We start from the raw sequence: 18,955 nt of genomic DNA on the forward strand, positions 1-18,955 counted from the left end.
GTCGCTTGTGTCAGCAAAACTTTTGTCTTTCGCAGGTTTTTTTTTTTTAAGTACCTGTGAAAGACAAAAGTTTTAGTGACAACTGTGCAGTGTAGACTTACTCTTAGCCTTCACCAGGTTCAGAAAGTGCCCCAGCTTTGTGATCTCCCTTTGTCTCAGGGGCTTTCTGTTCGTCATCTCCAGGTAGTACAGCAGACCCTGGTCACTCTCTCACCCCTGGGCTCCAGATTACACCAAGGAGTGGCCATCCACTGCAGCTGAAATATTCCGCTCTATTCACCACCCAGACCTACTCCCTATGCTGCCTGTTAGTGGTTAGGGTTTCTTCGAACCTTTCCCATCTTCTGCCTATAACCCCTTTGCTGGTTCCAATTTCTGTGGGAAACCTTTAAAATAGTCCTTTGTCTCCCTCAGTCTCTCTGGGCCCTCAAATACAGAAGCAAAATTGCATACCCAGTTTCTGTGCTATAGGGGTAGAATCCGTGGGCATTTCTGATGCTCTTCTTTTGATGCTCTGTGTTTGTTTCTGGGTATGTAATTCTGGAGTAGGCAGCAGGGTACAAGCTGTGGACTTGATTGTCAAGCATTTTCCCATGCCGGGGTCACCCCCTGAGAATTGGGATGACATAGACCTACAGGACGTTCGTCAAAATCTTCCCTGCAATGTTCATGAAGAATTGTGATCCAAGTGGTCTCTGAAGCAATGTACAACAAGCTTATTCATAGTTAAGGCTGCAATTCTGTCATGGAGGTCACAGAAGTCACGGATTCCGTGACTTTCCGCGACCTCTGTAACTTCCGCAGCTGCAATGGCCAGTGTGGCTGATCCCAGGGCTGCCAGAGTAGTTGGCCCTGGGGCCAGCTGCTTGGGCGCCTTGTGGCCAGCCGCACTGGGTGCTGCTGGAGCGGCCCCAGGGCCAGCCGCACCAGCTGCAGCTCATGCAGCACTGGGGTGGCTGGCCCTGAGGTGTGCCCGAGCAGCGGTTCCGGGAGCTGTTCCAAGGCCAGCTGCTGACTGCTGCTTGGGTGGCCTGGGGCAGCTGGCCCTGGGGAGCGCCCGAGCAGCAGCCCCAGGGTGGTTGGCCCTGGGGAGCGCCTGAGCAGTGGTCCCTGGGGCCTCAGAGCAGGCATGGCTGGGGACAGTCAGCTCCCATGGCCAGTGCAGAGGCTAGCCGTCGGCCTGCAGGCCCCCACAGCAGCGGTGTCCTGGGGCCCCCCAGAGCAGCAGCGCCTGGGGCCCCAGGAGCTGCTAAGTTTTAGTCGGGTATTTATATAGTAAAAGTCATGGACAGGTCATAGACGATGAATTTTGTTTACTGCCCGTGACCCGTCCATGATTCTTACTAAAAATACCTGTGTCTAAATCTTAGCCTTATTCATAGCACATGTTGACCTAAACTAGTGATCTTCAGACCTCAGTGGTTCAGGAGCCAAATTAGTGATCAATATTACCCAAAAGAGTCACAGTAGTTTGAATTTATTGTTTCATTTACTATAATACTATGTATTTATATTTCAACAGTATGACGGGGGAAATGTTTATATATATTTTTTTTTCTGAGAGCAAAATGACTGTCTGTGACACAATAGCTCAAAATAGCACCCTGCAAACCCCATAATCATCATTCATATATGGTTGTGATATTTCATACAAAACATGTCATGTAAGATATGTGAAAGGTCATGATCTGCTGAAACCCGTTGTTTTGTCAAAATATGTCTATCATTAGTGTGTATGAAATTATGAGACTTTGCTGTATGGTTGCTACTGAAATATGTTGTATGTTTGAGAGTCTCTACTGCTAACCATTCCCAGGAGGGTGTTAATCGACCATTAATCAGTAGGGGAGTTGTAATCAAGGAATTTACAATTCAGTGAGAGTTGTGCAAGCACCACACAATGGGGACTGCTCAGCTCTGTGACTCAGTTGTACAAGACCACCAGGAGGATTTCTCAATCCTGTGACTCAGCAAAGCCCACCAGGACATGTCTAGGCAAGTGTCTTCTAGGCATATGGACTAAGGATATAAAATAGGAGATAGTGGCATCATGCTTTGCCCTTTCTCCTTCCCCACCTATGCGGGAAGCACCAAGGATGCTGAGAAGACAAAGAACTTCAACTGAGGAGACTCGTCCCTGGTTTAAGAGAGAAACCCATGTATTACAAACTATAACATCCAGTGGGGTGAGAAAAGTGCTTGATCTAAATACTGCCCAGTGTAATAAGATTTGAGATTTAGATTGTGCACTTATCTTTTATTTTCTTTGGTAACTATCTCTGAGCTTTTATGCCTATCTCCTATAATCACTTAAAATCCATCCTTTTGTAGTTAATAAACCTGTTTTATATTTTACCTAAAACAGTGTGTTCTGCTTGAAATGCTTGGGAAATCTCAGCTCAGTTACAAAGGCTAGTGCATGCCCTCTCCACATTGAGGGAGGGGCAGATTGGATAATAAACTTACACTGGTCAGGCTTCTCACCAGGGCAAAATGGTACAGCTCTGCTGTGTAAGGCTGGGGAGCTGTGGGGAATTGGCTGGTGCCTATCTCTACGTGATTCGTGAGAGGCTCTAGGAGCATTCATGCAATCTAGCTAGGTGTGGGGCGGCATATGCTGTTGTGCTGAGTGATGACAGCGCCTGGAGGGTTTTGCTGCATGTCACTAGTAAAGCATTGTGAGAGACAGCCCAGGCTGGAGAGTTAAGGGGACCCAATGGTACCCCAGTTCCAGGTTGCACCCTGGGGATCCTGTCACACTGATCAAGTATTATTTTATCATCTACAACTGGTTACTAACATAGTAAAAGCATCCTGATTGGTTAATAACTTAGACTGGTTAATAATTAAATCACAGTGTTTTAATATCATGTGCTGCAAAGAGCCACAGGAGACACACTGAAGAGCCACTTGTGGCTCACAAGTCTCAGTCTGAGTATCACTGATCTAAACAATGCTAAATGGAAACATTGTCAAATTTTCTACTCCGAGGTAGTCAGTTGAGGAAGCCGTAGTGCCACAAATCTGCTTAAGAAAAGGACTCTTCCACATCACTGTTTTGATATGTCATTTTGATTTTAAGTCCAGTAACTGGAAGACTTTTTAAACTTGCTCTTAAACTATTTTGGCTAGTCTACTTTGCAACTTGTACCACAAACTTAATGCAACTGCTGTAATATGTTGGCTTCCCGTCTGTCATGAACAATGTTATGAAATGTCCCCACACCCCTCCCAAGAAAAATATGCAGTTCTATGTTTTTTTGTTTTTTTTTTCAGCTGTGGCTAATGCAAGAGTAACTGGTTCTCCATACTTCCTAGAAGAATAGGCTAGGTGACTGTTTTCAGCATTAATTGTGTGTGCTGGCATATTCTTGGAGAATGCTGTGCATATGAATGTTAAGGAAATAGCAATGCTGGAAGCTAGTCATCCTGGAAATCTACAACTGTGGTTTTCAATCTTTTCCATACCGTGACCCCATGTTACAACAGAAAAGAGTTCCAGGATCCCCCATCCTATTACACATAAAGAAAGAGATGGGATTGTGACACCTAATCCTCAGGCCTGGTTGTGACCCTCTGGTTGAGAACTCATGATCTTGAAAGACTGGTACAGTGGAGGCAGCTGCCATCAATGCTATCACTCTAAAACTTTAGCTTCTTTAGCTGGGATCTAACTGAGCTGCAACCTTCCTCTTCTGTAGTGAATTCTGCAAAACTACGGTCCTTCTGAATGTTCCCCCCATAGAGAATGACATTCTAGGACTAAAGCTCTGTGCAGTTGAGAGATCATGATTCAAAAGACAGTTGGCTAGGATCTTCAAACTTGGTGCATCTACACCTGTAGGTGAAATCAGAGTTTTACCCACAGAACTTTCCTAAACACATCTCATCTATTGTATCTCTGTTAGGAATGTAGGCGTGGCCACAATGGAACAGACCTGTAGTATAACTAGACCAGTGTCCTGTCTCTGAATCATCTGGGGGCCACTGTTCGAGATAATCTTCCCCCTATGAAGATCTCACATTAATTTCTAATAGTTAGTTTGGCTCGACACCTGAACCATGCGGTTTCATATCTGTTTCAATGTTTGCTTGCATTAACTATTATAACTCTTGCTGTCTACATAAATGTCCAACCCCGCTTTGAATCTGGCTACGTTCTTGGACTGAATGGCATCCTGTGGCCATGAGATCCACAGTGTAATTAGGTGTTGTATGAAAATGTATTTCTTTGATCAGTTCTGAATTTTTCACCTTTCAAGTTTTATTGGCTGTTCCCTTGTTTTTGTTTTATGACTACCAAATTCACTGTCCCTTTTGGTCAATTTCATGGTCATAGGGTTTTAAAAATCATAAATTTCATGATTTCAGCTATTTAAATCTGAAATGTCAAGGTGTTGCAATTGTAGGGGTCCTGACCCAAAAAGGAGGTGTGGGAGTGTCTCAAGGTTGCTGTGTGGTGGGTTGCAGTACTGCTGCCCTTACTTCCGGGCTACTGCTGGCGGCGGCGCTGCCTTCAGAGCTGGGCAGCTGGAGAGCAGCGGCTGCTGGATGGGAGAGCAGTGGCTGCTGGCTGGGAGCCCAGCTCTGAAGGCAGCACAGAAGTAAGGGTGGCAATACTACGATCCCCCTAAAATAACCTTGTGACTCCCCTGCAACTCCCTTTTGGGTGAGGACCCCCAATTTGAGAAATTCTGGTCTCCCTGTGAAATCTCTCTAGTATAGGGTAAAAGCACACAAAATGCCAGATTTCACGGTTGGTGATGCGTTTTTCACCATGAATTTGGTAGGGCCCTACTTATGACATCGATGACCCCAATCTACCTTCTCTAGCCCATTCATAAATTGATGTATTTTTATCATGTTCTTTCTTAGGCTATTGCTACACTGCAGCCATGGGGTGTGCTTGCAGCTCATGTAGACATACCCAAACTAGCTTTAGTCTAGCTATCATGAGAACCACGACAGTGAAACTGGGGTGGTGCACACTTCAGCATGAGCTGTATGAACCCACCCAGAACTCTGAGTAATCGCTCATGTGGCTAGCCCACACTGACGCCCATGCTGCTGCGGCTTCATGGCTACCAGTAACCAAGCTAACTAGTTGAAAGCTAGCTCAGGGATATCTACACAGACTGCAGTCACACTCTGTGATTGCAATGTAAACATACCCTCATTTATCTCCTCTCTATGGAAAATAGTCCCAATCTTTTCAAGCTGATTTCACATGAATGTGTTTCCACCTCCCTAATCATTCTTGTCACCCTCCTCTGAATCACCTCTAGTTCTGCAGTGTGCTCTTTCAGATAGGGTGAACAGGACAGTATCCTAGATGAAGGCGAACCATTGATTTCTAGAATAGGATTGTAATTGTTAACCCATGCATTTTATTTCCTCACTTGTTTTGTTTTATTTGCCAGAGTTTCTGGTAGTATATTTTTCTGTTGCACCCATCTCATATATGGCTAGAGATGGTTGAGCTGCCGATGCCCCTTCCTCCTCCCCACGACCCACCCACATGCTCCTGTGCTGCCTGTTTGCTTCTGCTATGCTTTCTTCCAACTCCCTTGCCTGAACAGTGTTTTATTTATTTGTCACTTAGTAATAGAATTCCAGATATTAGATATGGAAAAGACTTGATAGGTCATTTTGCCCATCTCCATTCCAATGCATTGTCTTCTCAAGGGCTGTGTACTGTCTAGCAAGACACCTTAAAGATGTGCAGATATGTGAATGGACCACTAAACACAAATTCTAAGTGAGTCCCTTCCCCCATCACAACACAGTTGAGAAGCACTTCCCCTTTCCCTTCCTCCAGGCTGTAGCTTGCCTAAGGAAATCTCCTTGAGGACTGGTTTTTGCCACAGATTGGGCTCTGCAGATCAGGTAATATAGCATAATGCTGTATCTATTCCAGGTAAGCTCCAGAAGGCTAGAGGTGGGACAACATCCGTCCCCCCCTAACACCACTGCTGCCCAACATGGAGCCACTCTGCCTCTATTCCCAGCCCACCCAGTGCCTCTCTGCCAGTGGATCCCACTTCCACAAAAAGCCCTCCATGTTGTCCTAGGAATGGGGAGAAAACTGCATGGGGTTGGCTGATTTCCCCCATGGGAGGAGTGAAATCTGGGCCCAAAGGGTCCCCTCCACACATGGAGCTTGGTGACATGAGCTAGCCCTATGTTTGGAAAATATACTGATGATCATCTAAACTTTCCATTGTGCAGTGTCATTCCATTACTCCTGTCATCATTGTGCACCCTTGGGTTACTCACACAATCTCTTTTCTTTTTATGCCCTTTGAATACTTGCAGACAATTATAACCCCATTAGTTGTCATCTGGATTGTCTACGAGTCCTGTTCATGGACCCATTCCTGTAGCCTCTCTCTCACACCCCCACACACAAAGAAGGAGCTGTGTGCGCACGATGACTGGAGGATATGGTATTCTATTTTGAATTTTTTTAAAATAAATTATTGTTTATTTTTAGAGTTTTATTTTGTAATGATCTGCCCAATATTCCCAGTGTCAACTACAGAGAGACTCCCCACTCCCAGCACTGAGACACTCACTCTCCATAGTTGAAATCTGCTTTGTCATTTTTGCAACTACATCATGTATTCAGTTCACTCTTGTTGCTCCTGGGTATTTTCTGGCATTAGTGTTCTCTAAATACAGTATATCCTTCCACTAAATCTGTTCCGGATGGCTTATCCCAAGATATATCAGTTTGTATTTTTCAGGCTTAAATTTACATTGTTATTATTCTGGCCAGTCTGTAACTTTTCATTATCCTCATGATTTGAACACTTTGCATCTTAGTAATAATAATAATAATTAATTAATAATAATAATTTGCATTTAATTAATGGTCTGGTTTGGATCTTTTCTTCCGGATCATTAGGAAAACTTAAATATAACTGGTCCTAATACTTATCCCTGCAGCAGCCCACTGGACATCTTCCCCAAACCTGATATCTTGCCATTTATCATTCCTCTTTGTATACAGTCCTTCATCCAGTTTTCAGTCTGTTAAATGCCATCAACTCAGCTGAGACAAGACTGGAGATGCAGAGATGGTAATCTTGCTTAAGATCATGTTAGTGCTTCCTGTTAGATGTTTTCTGATTACAGACAGGAATGTTTAGGTCATGTGATGTGCTTGGTAGACCACTTCTTCCTGTAAAACACTTTTAAGAAAAAAGACTTGCTTCTAGTGGCACTGAGGAAGTATTGTATGTGAACAGTTGCGATGCTGTTTAGTGTGGCACCCATACCTGTTTTTCCAAGACCCATTCCACTGTAATCATTTTAGATTGCACCTTAGTTGTTTAATCACATTTTCTGAAAAAGTAGAGTGAATTTTGTTTAAAATTTTACTGGTCATGCTACGTTTACTAGTTTTGTAAAGTTAATCTACTTGTTTCACTTGATGTTGTAGATAAAAACATGTAAACCATGAAACTTACTCCCTTATTTCTTGCAGATATGAAGTTTTGAGTGTTTTCATTTTTCACACACTCTTAATAAATTAAGTGGATTGGAACTTTACAGAATATGTTTTAATCACTCTTAGAATACACAATATCGACAAAAGATTTCATTTTGAGTTTCAAGGTAAAATTCCCATTACAGATCCATATGGCAGATCCCTGCTCCAATATTCCACATTCACTACATGCAGGGAACTCTCATTGAGAGAAACGTGATACCATGGGTCAGATTCTGGCCTGCCCCAGTGCATATGTGAAAGCTGATGGAGGGTACAAGGAGTTTTCTCCTGTTCTTGCACCCTGGCAAGGTGAGACCAGAATCCTGGCAGGAAGTGTAGTCCCTGTTTGTTACTAGGAAGCTCATTCTTCAGCTGGTGTGAATTCTCATAGCTCCATTGACGTCAGTGGAGCTATGACAGTTTACTCCAGCCAAGGATCTGTCCCATGGTTGCTAGGTGCCTGAAAAGGGGAGAGGGAGAGGCAGTGATGGCTCCATCCCTCCCTCTACACAAGCCAGCATGCTAGTATTGTAGTTGGCCAAACAGAAGAGGGGAATACATTGCACCTTTTTCAAGAGTCATGTAGCAAGCATGTGCTACCTGGGAGTTTCTAGGAAGAACCCTGGCTGAGTCAGAGTCCTGGAGACCTCGCCCACTCTGCACCCCTCTTATTTGCTTTGTGCCAACAAATTCAAAACTACAAGCATGTAGGTGCCACAGACTAGCTCTGTACTACTTTCTTTGGGGCTCTGTCTCTTCGCTTCACTTTTCAGTCTTTTAATCCTACTGACAGATATTCTGCCTTCCTTTAGTCTGTGTCAGATTTTTAACCTCCCCTCTCCCTTTGTTTTGTTTTTTGGTGGTTCATTCCTTAAGACCTACTTTCAGTCAGTGTTCTTCTTTTCTGTATCTCATTCTAAGGATGTGTCCATCCTGCAAATTTCAGGCCTCAGATTCATTCAGTACAAGCCTTACTCAGAAAATAACTTTTTTTTTTAAAGGTAGTTTTGGTTGTAAAACTTCTTAAAATGTAAAATATTTGAATAATTTCTTCCATATCTATAAGTCAACATAGTGGTGACACAGAAACACTGATAGTTCATGTTTTTCCTATTCTTGCAGCCTGATAAAAATCTTATCACTAACTTTGCAGGCATTTTCAGTGAGTAATGTAATATGTAAATAATTGAAATGAAATGAAGAAGACTTTACAGAGGAACTGAAAGGTGAACTTCAAATAGTTTTATTTGGCAAGAGAAATAAGTGCTTTTATTGCCTGATGGACAGTACGGATTTATTCAAACCCTTTTAGATGAAAAAAATTATTTTTTCTTCTTTTCTGGCTAGCATCTTGTGAACACATTGGAGCGCACCATAAAATATTAACCAGCCTCTTAATTAGTAGATAGCGGAATGCTCTGTTCTGCAGGGTCACAAATTCAGCAGTGAGCTTGGTACCACTGTCCTGGGTTGATGAAGTCCAAATTCATGGTGCTGTGGTACACACTGCAAGTGACAAAGTACCCGAAATGAACAGCAACAACAAAAAGAGCAAGGATAATGGACCAGGTAGACAACTAGTCTGATGTGAGAGAGTAATTCCAGCCCTCCTAACTTCTACCCCCATCTTGCTGTAAGAAGCAACTGGAAGAAGTGATTGAAAGGGATCAACTGTGTAGGATAATTTGCAAGCCAATGTCTTAAGGAGATATTTGTATTGCAGTAGCAGCTAGAGGCCAGGGACCAATTAGGCTAGGCACTGTACAAACATACACCAAAGAGTCAGTTCCTGCGTTGAAGAACTTACAGTCTAGTATTCTTGCTGACAGTATAGGTTTTTCAAAGTCTCCTGTGATGTGGAGTGTTCCATGATTAATATATTCCACAGCCTAGACACTTGGCTCCCACTTTCCAATGCAGCACTATCCAGCTTTGGCAAATTTGACAATACTCCAATAAGTCTTTAAAAATGAAACCCAAATGTTTTAAAACTTCAAAACCCCTCCTTGCAGCTTCTGAATTCAGAAGGGCAGCTACAACTTGGTGGCCACTAGGACACTGCAAAATTGTGGGTTTCTTTCCCAGGTTCACCACATTCAGAGTAGCAGCATTTTCCCCTGCATCCCAATAAATTTTTGTGTGTTGCAGAAAAAGATGATCTTTTTTTCCTTAAGCCTGAGTCTACTGAAATCACAGTCTTGTTGGGAGACCACAGGTGGTTGTTGTGGAGATAATTATGAAATCACAAAGAGATGACAAAGCCAAAAATAAGCATCAGATTGTCTTTTAAGAAACCAAGATCCTCTTCTCTTGCAAATGTGTTCAGGAGTTAAAGCAAGAGTGCACGCTTGAGTGTAAAGGGGAGAACTCCCTGAAACCATGTAGTATGTAGGAGAGTTTTTGTCTGCATTATGGGCCAGACTTTGAGGGGAATCAGAACAGCACTCGGCACACGACGGGCGCGGGGGAAGGGAGCACATAGGTGGCTTTTTGCCACCTTTCCCCACCCCTGAATTCTTGAGGCTGGCACAACTTAAAGCAGTTTCAGGACCACTCTAAGTTGTGCTGACTTTGGCTAGAGGCTGATATATCAGCAGGGTCACTTGTGCACAGAATAGTTCAGCCACAACTGCTCCGACCTCAACATGCCCCCTGAAATGCTCCCATATCTGGCATAGCACTTATGCTACATTGGGGTTTTCCCCAAGCCAGAAAAATTCCCAGCTGTCCACTTGGGGCACTTTAATTCTCCTTTGTGCTGCCAGAGTGGTACAAAAGAGATTTGGCAGGCCTGAGATCTGGCCCTATGGTTTTTGTTGTTGTTGTTGTTGTTTTTTTATAGATTTCTGTGAACCATCCACTCCTTTGTTTTGTTTAGTAATAGTTGTCAAATTGTAGAGAGGCAAACTATTGTTAATTTTTTCTGCACCTCAAAGGGCTAGATTGTGCTTTGGAATACCTGCCTACTTGGCACATCAGTAGATTTTTGCTATGTTGTCAGGTGCATCAGAGGGGATTCTGAGGTGCCACACAGTTCGTGAGGTCTCAAACTAGAGTCTCCAAGAGTCTGACCCTACCAGAATTGCTCCTGGGAGCAGTGCAGGCTTTCCTGCTCACTGCATGATCCTTGAAGATGGTGCAACGTATTCCCCACTCTGCTAATGGCCAGCTAACAGGATGCTGGTCTGAACAAGGGAGTAAGACAGAATAAACTCTCTGAAGCAGGTGGAAGCAGGGAATGGACAGAGCTTTAATTCTGTCTTTCCCACTTGGTTGAGGGTACTTCACTGCTGATGAGCAGAACTGAGGCAGGGCAGTGGGCCTCCTAATTTGTTGTAGCAGCAAATTACCACCACCTTGGAGCAAGGAGGAAGCAGGGGAGGAATTGTGTCTCAGGTGTGTCTGAGGCCCTGTCTACACTGGCAAGTTTCTGTGCAGTAAAGCAGCTTTCTGCGCTGTAACTCCTGAGGTGTACACACTGCCAAGCTACTTTGTGCGCAGAAACTGTGCAGTTGTAGCGCTTTAAAAAAAACCCACCCCAACGCGAGGTGTACAGCTTTCAGCGCCGGGGCTACAGCGCTGCTGTGCCAGTGTAGACACTGGTCGATTACAGCGCTGCAATTGGCCTCTGAAAGGTGTTCAGCAATGCCTGTTCTTGCCTTTCTGGTCATCGGTTTGAACTCTACTGCCCTGTCTTGAGGTGACCAACTGTCATCCCTACCCTTTGGAATTTTGAAAGTCCCCATCCTGTTTGCTCAGTGATGCATGCAGTGGTCTCAGTGCATCTTTCCAGGTGGCCATGCCTGCTCCACACGCCAGGCGATCCTCCAGCTTGGAGCAATGCCGAGCTGCTGGACCTCATCAGCATTTGGGGAGAGGAGGCTGTCCAGTCCCAGCTACGCTCCAGCCATAGGAATTATACCACCTACGTACAGATTTCACAATGCATGACAGAAAGGGGCCATGACTGGGACTCATTGCAGTGCAGGGTCAAAGTGAAGGAGCTGCAGAACGCCTAGCACAAGGCGCAAGAGGCAAACCGCCGCTCTGATGCTGCGCCCATGAGCTGACAGTCCTACAAAGAGCTGGACATGATACTTGGTGGCGACCCCACATCCACTGTGAAGACCACTGTGGATACTTCGGTGGCTCGCGTGCCAGTCAAGAGTGGACCAAGCCAGGAGGAGGAAATTTTGGATGAGGATGTGCAGTGGGAGAGGGACCCAGAGGCAGAGGATGACTCAGAGTTCAGAGATGCATGCAACCAGGAGCTCTTTTCTACCCCGGAGGAGGCTAGCCAGTCACAGCTGTCATATGTTGGCAAAGTGCAAACGGGAGAGGAGGCCCCTGGTAAGTGGATTTGATTTTGGGAATTGCTGAAGCAAGTTGTTGGGATCAGGAGAGTTGCATGCCTTGTCTCCCACCACATGCCTCGTCTGAGCAGCAGAACAGGCTATTGATTGACTCCCTCACTTCACGGGAATCTCCCTCAGAGATCTCCAGGAAACTCTTGTGGAGATACTGGGCAATCTACTGGTGCAGGTTCTTTGGCAGAGCTGCTTTGTTTCTTGCCCCATTAATGATAACTTTCCTGCGCCATTGTGCCATCACTGAGGGAATGGAGGGAGGGTTTGGACCATTGCTGCACACAGTCGAGCTGCATGGGGGCCAGGGCGGAAGCTGCAGTCTTGGAGAAGACCCTCCCTTGATTCCCTGCTCACCCTCAGCAGCGAGATATCTTCCATAATGATCACATCCTGTGGAAAGTGTGGAGACAGGAATTATAATCAGGGCCCTCCTACAGTACTGGCTCTCCCCAAGAGCTACGTGCCCAGTGTACAACAGGGTCCAGGAATACTGATTTACCTTGCCCCTCTGGCAACTTACCATTTGGGGGGTCTTGTGGCTCATATGTGCTTGCGTGGGGTCAGCCAGTTAGTAACAGATGTGTGAGTACTGGCTTTGTTTTAAATCACTGAATCAGTGTTCTCTGTGTTGCAAACAATACTACTTCTGTAAAATGTTGCATTTAAACTTCACAGAGATGACCTGGGGAGCCCAGCCTCCTTCTTTGTTATTGGCATCTGAATGTCTGCGCAGAATTAGAAAGTGGCCAAGAAGAACTAAGGAGGACTTCTGTGTGATATTATGATGCACTGCGCCGCCAAGAAACAGGAATTGAAGGAGTGTTGGGACAGCGAGAAGAGGGACTGAAAGGAGAATGCGGCATGTCAGAATGAAGCCAGGGAGTGGCTCTTAAAGGTTACGGAGCATCAAGCAGATATGCTCCAGGCGATACAAGCTCTGCAAACCGAGCAGCTCCACGCCTGCCCTCCCCTGCAGCCACTGTCGCAAAACTCTTTCCTAAGCTCCCCCCAGACACTACCAACACACTCTTATCACCCTCTTGGCTCCAGTCTATACCCGTGGCATTCCATTCCTCCCCCCTCACAGTCCAGCAGTGTGGACTCCCACTACCCACTGCACTCAATATCCATCCTTCCGCAGTTTGGCCCTGCTGAAGTACAGTACCTGCTGCATTGTACTTCAAAGGAGAAGGTTGGATACGATCCCTGGCCATACACAAATCTTTAGCTGTCCTGGGACCCTACCTCCTCCTGGGACCTTCCCTTACCCCATTCCCCTCACTGCTGATGTTTTTTTGTGTTTTTTTTTAATAAAAGAATTGTGTTGGTTTGAAAGCAATCTTTATTCTATTAATTGAAAGCAAAAAGAGCCCTGCAAAGTAACATACGATTATGTTAAGCCCACATATTGCATCGTCTGCACCAATCACCTCCTAGCATTACAAGCACTGCATTCTCGAGCATAGCAACAAATATTAGTGGCTTTCGGCTTCAAATTACTGCCTCAAGGCATCCCTGATCCTTATGGCCCCATGTTGCGCCCCTCTAATAGCTCTGGTTCAAACTCAACCTCCAGGTGCTGAGCCTCTGTAGTCCAGCCCTGAGTGAAGCTTTCACCCTTTCCTTCACAAATATTATGGAGCGTACAGCACACGGCTATAAGCATAGGAATATTGTCATCAGCCAGGTTCAGCTTCCCATAGAGGCAGCGCCAGCAGGCTTTTAAAGGCCAAAAGCACACTCAACAGTCATTCTGCACGGTAATCACACCTGGCAGACTCTACGAGGATACTAAGACATGTATGCCCATGTCAATGGACGCATGTCAATGAATGGTGGGACTTTGCATTCCCCTCTTGGCTGGACAAAGATACTCCCTCTGAGCTACATTTTTTATACCCTCATACAAATTAGTACTGCTACTCTGACATAATTAGTTACTGCCCCCAGACGTGGCTAGTTATTATCCATCACTTCGTACATGTTGGTTCAATCAAAACATCTCTATTACGTACTGTCATCCTGACCGTATCTTTTAGGAGGGGTTAGTGTGTTCCTCTTATCCGTGGGGAATGTTTTTATACCATCCTTGATATTGGGATGTTCTGGTACCATTTGATATCAGGTTGTGTTTGCATGAGTACTCTGTGCTTAGCACTTCTTAGTAATGTGTATTTTTGCAATATCATCCCTGTCCTTGCCAGATTCTGTGAGCAGGTCCTGCCTCATACCAGGCCTCTGATACAAGGGCTTATGTCTCAGGCTCTCTTCCTACTACAAGAAGCAGGTCAGACTCTTTCCCTAGTGCTTCAGAAAGTGTAAGGGAGTGTGTGCACTACTACTTTGTTATCCATTGTTAGCAATGCCCACTGTCTTCAGAGGATGGGCTGTTCCTTAATGCAATGGCAGCAAGTTGCATCAGGCAGTGTTTCCCTCCCCAGGTTCCCTTGAGCCATCTTGCCCTGAAACTGCTGAATTGCCATGGTGCTGAAGCATCTTTGCTTCCTTGCCCATAGCTTCAGATAAGTTCTGGTGCAAACTCCTCCCTTAACACAAGAAATTCCAAAAGTGCTTGTAAGATCTGGAACACTTGTTGCATGCTGTGACTGATAACTTTCAGAAATCCAGCATCCAGGAAGTTTGTTGTGATGATCAGCTAGACAAGGGACTGCAGAAGTGGTACCAGTGAATTAGGAACAGCTGGAGACATCTTTGTACAAGACACCACCCAAAATGGATGTTTACAGGACTTTGGAAATGGCAGCAGAATTAGTGAGCAGCAAAAGCCCAGTTGGTCAGGAAGAAAGGGTCCTTTGGTCTAACGCTACCAGAACAGAAAGAGAAATCAAGATGCAGAAACCTGATTTCATTGGACAAATTGATGCAAAGTACAAATAGCAGAATAAAATGACTTCAGATTGGTCAGTTTCACAAAGCTGTAAATATCTAACGTAAGAGAAGTAGCAGCAAAGAGGCTGGGAAATCAGAAGAGAGATTTAAAAATAAAAGGCTAAGCAGGAAACTAGTGCAGTAGGACTGAATGGTGGATACAGAATGAATAACTGGATCTATGAGTCAAAGTGGGTGAACTGTTGAGTTGGCTAAGACATTTCTAAATAACAGGAACCTTTAAAATAGGACTTAATCTGCAGAAGCTGAATAATGAAGGTTGATAGTTTTTCTTCAGTTTGATGTTTTAACAAAGTTCCAATTAGTCTCATACAGTATGAGAGTTATGGGACTGTTTAAGGTCAAAGTTGCTCAGATGGGGAAATGAGGTTTTTCTGGAGATATAGAGAATAAATGATATGTGAAATCTTTGAAAAAACAAAACGAACACATTTTCCTGTGTTTTTGCTCTTATTCGAAAGTAACTCAAGGGGATACTGTCAACTTGAACTTCAGTCCTTTTAAGAATAGGTTAAAAGTCGTTTCACAAACTGCACTTCCCCTGACATCTCCCTGACAACTCTTATTATTTTACAACCACAATTTCCTCGTTTTTGTTTTAATTTTGATTTCCCCCCCCTCTGCTCTATTTGTATTTGTCTCAGACAAATAACAAGGGAAACAGACTATAAAGGGTTGTTGTATTTGCATTTTTTTCCTTAATTGCTTTCATTTATAGCTCCCTCAGGAGTTACTTGTAATTATAGTATGTACAGAAAATTCTGACGTGAGTAATTGTTAAATGGTTATACATGAGGACTATGCTTGAAACTCAGTTTAACTTTAAAGAGGCTTGTGCAAACCTTTTCCTGTTTTATTTTTTAGTTACTACAGGCTGAGATATTGCCAAACTTTGCTTTGCGTTTCTGGTTGAATAATCCCAAAGAACTAGCTGTAAAGGCCCCTGGCCACTGGGCAGCTGGTCCAATACACAGCAGCATGTCTTTTGAATGGGATAGATTCCAGCCACCCACCACACCACATTCTCTATCCATTCTTATTGCAGCAATCAGCAGAAGGAGGAATGGAACTAAGGGCCCAAGAGAAGAGAGAACCAAATGATGGGGAACGGGGAAGGAAGCAAAGGGGATACTTGTCTCCAAGCTCACCCTGTTTGGATGCTTCATAGCACTCTATCGTTTTGAAAATGTCACAAGTGTTCTGTGATGATTGAGGACTCTGTCTGTACAATTTATGAATTCTGTGCAAGATGATGAACTTTCTCTCTGTATATCTTTATCAGGCCACCATCTCCATTTTGAGTGCGCAGGCTAGTTGCTTTCTCTGTTGTGCTTTTGCCTCCATGTTTGCCTTGGAATTTCAGTCCTAGTGATAAAAGGCTGACAATAGAGGGTCATTAACTTGGGATGGTTCTCTCTTCTAATACAAACACTATAGATGATAGAGTGGCTCCCAACCAGGAAAACTTGATTGTTAGGGGAGGGATTGCCTGGCAACAAAGTCGCCTGGTAGTTTGGGGAGGCTGATCTAGTAGCCCTCTGACAGAGGGATTGGAAGGTTATAAAGGACAGGAGCTGATCAGGGTCCAGGGCCATTTTCACCAGCTCAAGGTGAGGGAAGCTGCTTCAGGAGCCAGATCAGGCACAGGGGAATCCTGTCTACCTGAACACAGCTGGTCCCCCAAGGATGCCCAAGGGAAGGGTGAGCTTGAGTGAAGGATGTTTTGTTCAGATTGGTGGTTGTTTTCTATATGACCTGTATTCTGTGTGTGTGTGTGTGTGTGTTGTGCTTAAATAAAGAGCAATAATGTATTGTGTTATATGCTTCACCTACCACATGGCCCCTTGATGTCAGTGCTGGGTCATGGGTAGTTAGCCAAGTGGCACGAGACATGACCAAACATCAGGAAACAGTCATTTGTCAATACAGGATTAGAAACCAGAAGTCAAATGCAAAAGACAAGGTCGAGTCAGAAACTGGATATAAGAAGCACAACAAGGAAGCAGAGTCTTCAGCAGCAGCTAGCTGGGATTCTGCCTAGCTGCACAGATGAACTTCCTGTATCCTCCCCAGATTTAAGTCATATGTCCAGACCAATCAGGAATTGGGAATGTCCTGTCAGTCAGGCCCTCCACAGGCAGCACATCCTGTGGTGTGTGTGGGTCTCTGAGGCTCATGATTTGGTGAGTGTGTCTGCTGCCAGAACTGTTAGGTGGCAGCGTGGATGTAAGGGATTGGGTCGTAGGCTGTCTGGCCTAGCAGTCACAGCTGGGCTGAGGTGAGAGATGCTAGTCAGCGAGACGGGTTCAATAAGCTAGAGTCAGGGTCAAAGGCATGCTGGGATCAGAGACCGGAGATCATAGATAGTACCGGGCTAGAATCAGGAGGCAGAAATTAGGGTCAGGAGATCAGGAGACAAGGTGAGGTCTGGAGTCGCAGCAGGCCCAATGTCTGTGTGGTTGCCCAGACAACTTCCTGGAGCACCCTCCAGGGTTAAATAGGGTGGTTGGCCAATCAGAGGGCCACAGGGTACTGTCACTCTGGCTCCCTTGGGTGGTACATCCTACAGTGCCTACTTTCCACAATGATCCCTGACTGTGGCTCTGCATAGCCTCCCAGTGGCACTGTGAGAATGTCAGCTATCCCAGGCTCTGCCGACCTGGCTTCTAGTTCCTGAATCCTTACTGTGGGGTGGTTGCCACCCGCAGAATCTGCAAACCCAGGTTCTGGGCCTGCTGCTCCTCATATCACTCTCACCCTTAGGGGCAAACTTTCTGCATCGTCTGGGTAGCTTTTGTAGAAAGCCTCTATTAACTTGGGGGTGGGGAAGCCCAGTTCCCAGCATGGGTCCTCAGGACCATACCCCTCCCAGTCCACAAGTTACTATAATTTCCCCTTTTTGATCTTGGAGTCCAATATGCCTTGAACAGGGTATTCTTCATGGTTCTGGAGCTGGATGGATGGTGAAGCTGGTTGCATTAGGTCCAGAAATGGGTTTTCTGTGAATGGAAGACTGGGTGCATTTTGAGTGACCTTGGCAGGCAGAGTTTAACAGTGACAGGGTAATTAGCTGGCAAATCTGAAATGGTCTCGAATATCAGTGATCTAGTTCAATGTTTCTCAAAGACTGGTCCGTGGACTAATGCCAGTCCCTGAGATCTCCCTGACGCAGTTTAGGAAGGCAACAAGCCAGTCCCTGATATCAAAAAGATTGAGAAACACTCATCTAGTTTATGGGATGAACTGTTTGTGTGGAGGTGTTTGGTTGAGAGCCAGACCTTCCAACCCACCATGAATTCGTGGCTCTCCTGTCTCTGGCAATCCACATATTTGCTTATAGGCCTCCTTTGCTTCCACCATATGTTCCTTGAGTTCTTCCTGAATGTGGTGGATTTGCTGTACTATATCTCAGGCCTCCAGATTTTGGGAGGTCATTGAGAGCATGGGATGAAAACCATAATTGGCAAAAAAGGGACTTTGGACTGTGGAGACGTGACCAGTGTTGTTATATGCAAACGTGGCATATGGGAGGAGAGAGGACCAGTAATCCTGATGACTGTTTGTGAAACACCACATGTACCATTCTAGCACTTGGTTTACTCTGTTTTGGCCATCTGTTTGGGGGTGGTGCGCAGATGATAAGCAGGTATGGATGTTTAATAGTTAGAGAACTTCATGCCAAAAATTGGGAGATGAATTGGGACCCTCTGTCAGATCTGATACATTCAGAGAGCCCATGCAGACAAAAGACGCATGTGGATAGAAATTGAGCAGTTGCTGTGGCCAGTTGTGCACAAGGAATGAAGTGAACCGTCTTAGTCAGTTGATCTACTATTGTGAGTATGGTGGTGCATTTATTCGATTCAGGAAGTTCTGTATCAAGTCCATGGCAATCACTGTCCAGGATCAAGTGGGAGTTTCTAGGGGCATAAAGGTGCCGAGGCATTTTGTGAGTGGAACTTCTGCACAAGATTCATAAGTCTGAATCGCTGTCCATACCTGGGGGTCACCAAAAAGAGGTGGGAGGTCAGACATAAGGTTTTGGAGTAGCCAAAATGGCCCATTAAGGGGGCATTGTGGCATATCCAGAGTACTTTCAAGAGGGGGCATCCTGGCGGGACATATGTTATTCCATCTGTCACAGTACACCACTGCCTGGTATGACCATTGGGTTGCTCTGGGG

General features: G+C 45.0%; 1 protein-coding gene across 3 annotated transcripts in view; it reads left to right on the top strand.

Annotated features, from left to right (window-relative positions):
- Positions 1 to 18,955, top strand: part of APBB1IP (amyloid beta precursor protein binding family B member 1 interacting protein) — a 103,848-nt gene that overhangs the window by 12,722 nt on the left and 72,171 nt on the right. The window contains exon 2 of one of the 3 annotated variants that reach the window (XM_073334280.2): positions 6,316 to 6,446. The exons of 1 other annotated variant lie outside the window; for it this stretch is intronic. In XM_073334280.2, the coding sequence (XP_073190381.1) occupies positions 6,444 to 6,446 (3 nt within the window). In that variant the 5' untranslated portion in view covers positions 6,316 to 6,443. One more of the 3 variants, XM_073334281.1, reaches the window with a different exon arrangement.

The sequence above is a fragment of the Lepidochelys kempii genome, chromosome 2 (assembly GCF_965140285.1).
Source record: "Lepidochelys kempii isolate rLepKem1 chromosome 2, rLepKem1.hap1, whole genome shotgun sequence".
In the NCBI taxonomy this organism is placed as follows: Eukaryota; Metazoa; Chordata; order Testudines; family Cheloniidae; genus Lepidochelys; species Lepidochelys kempii.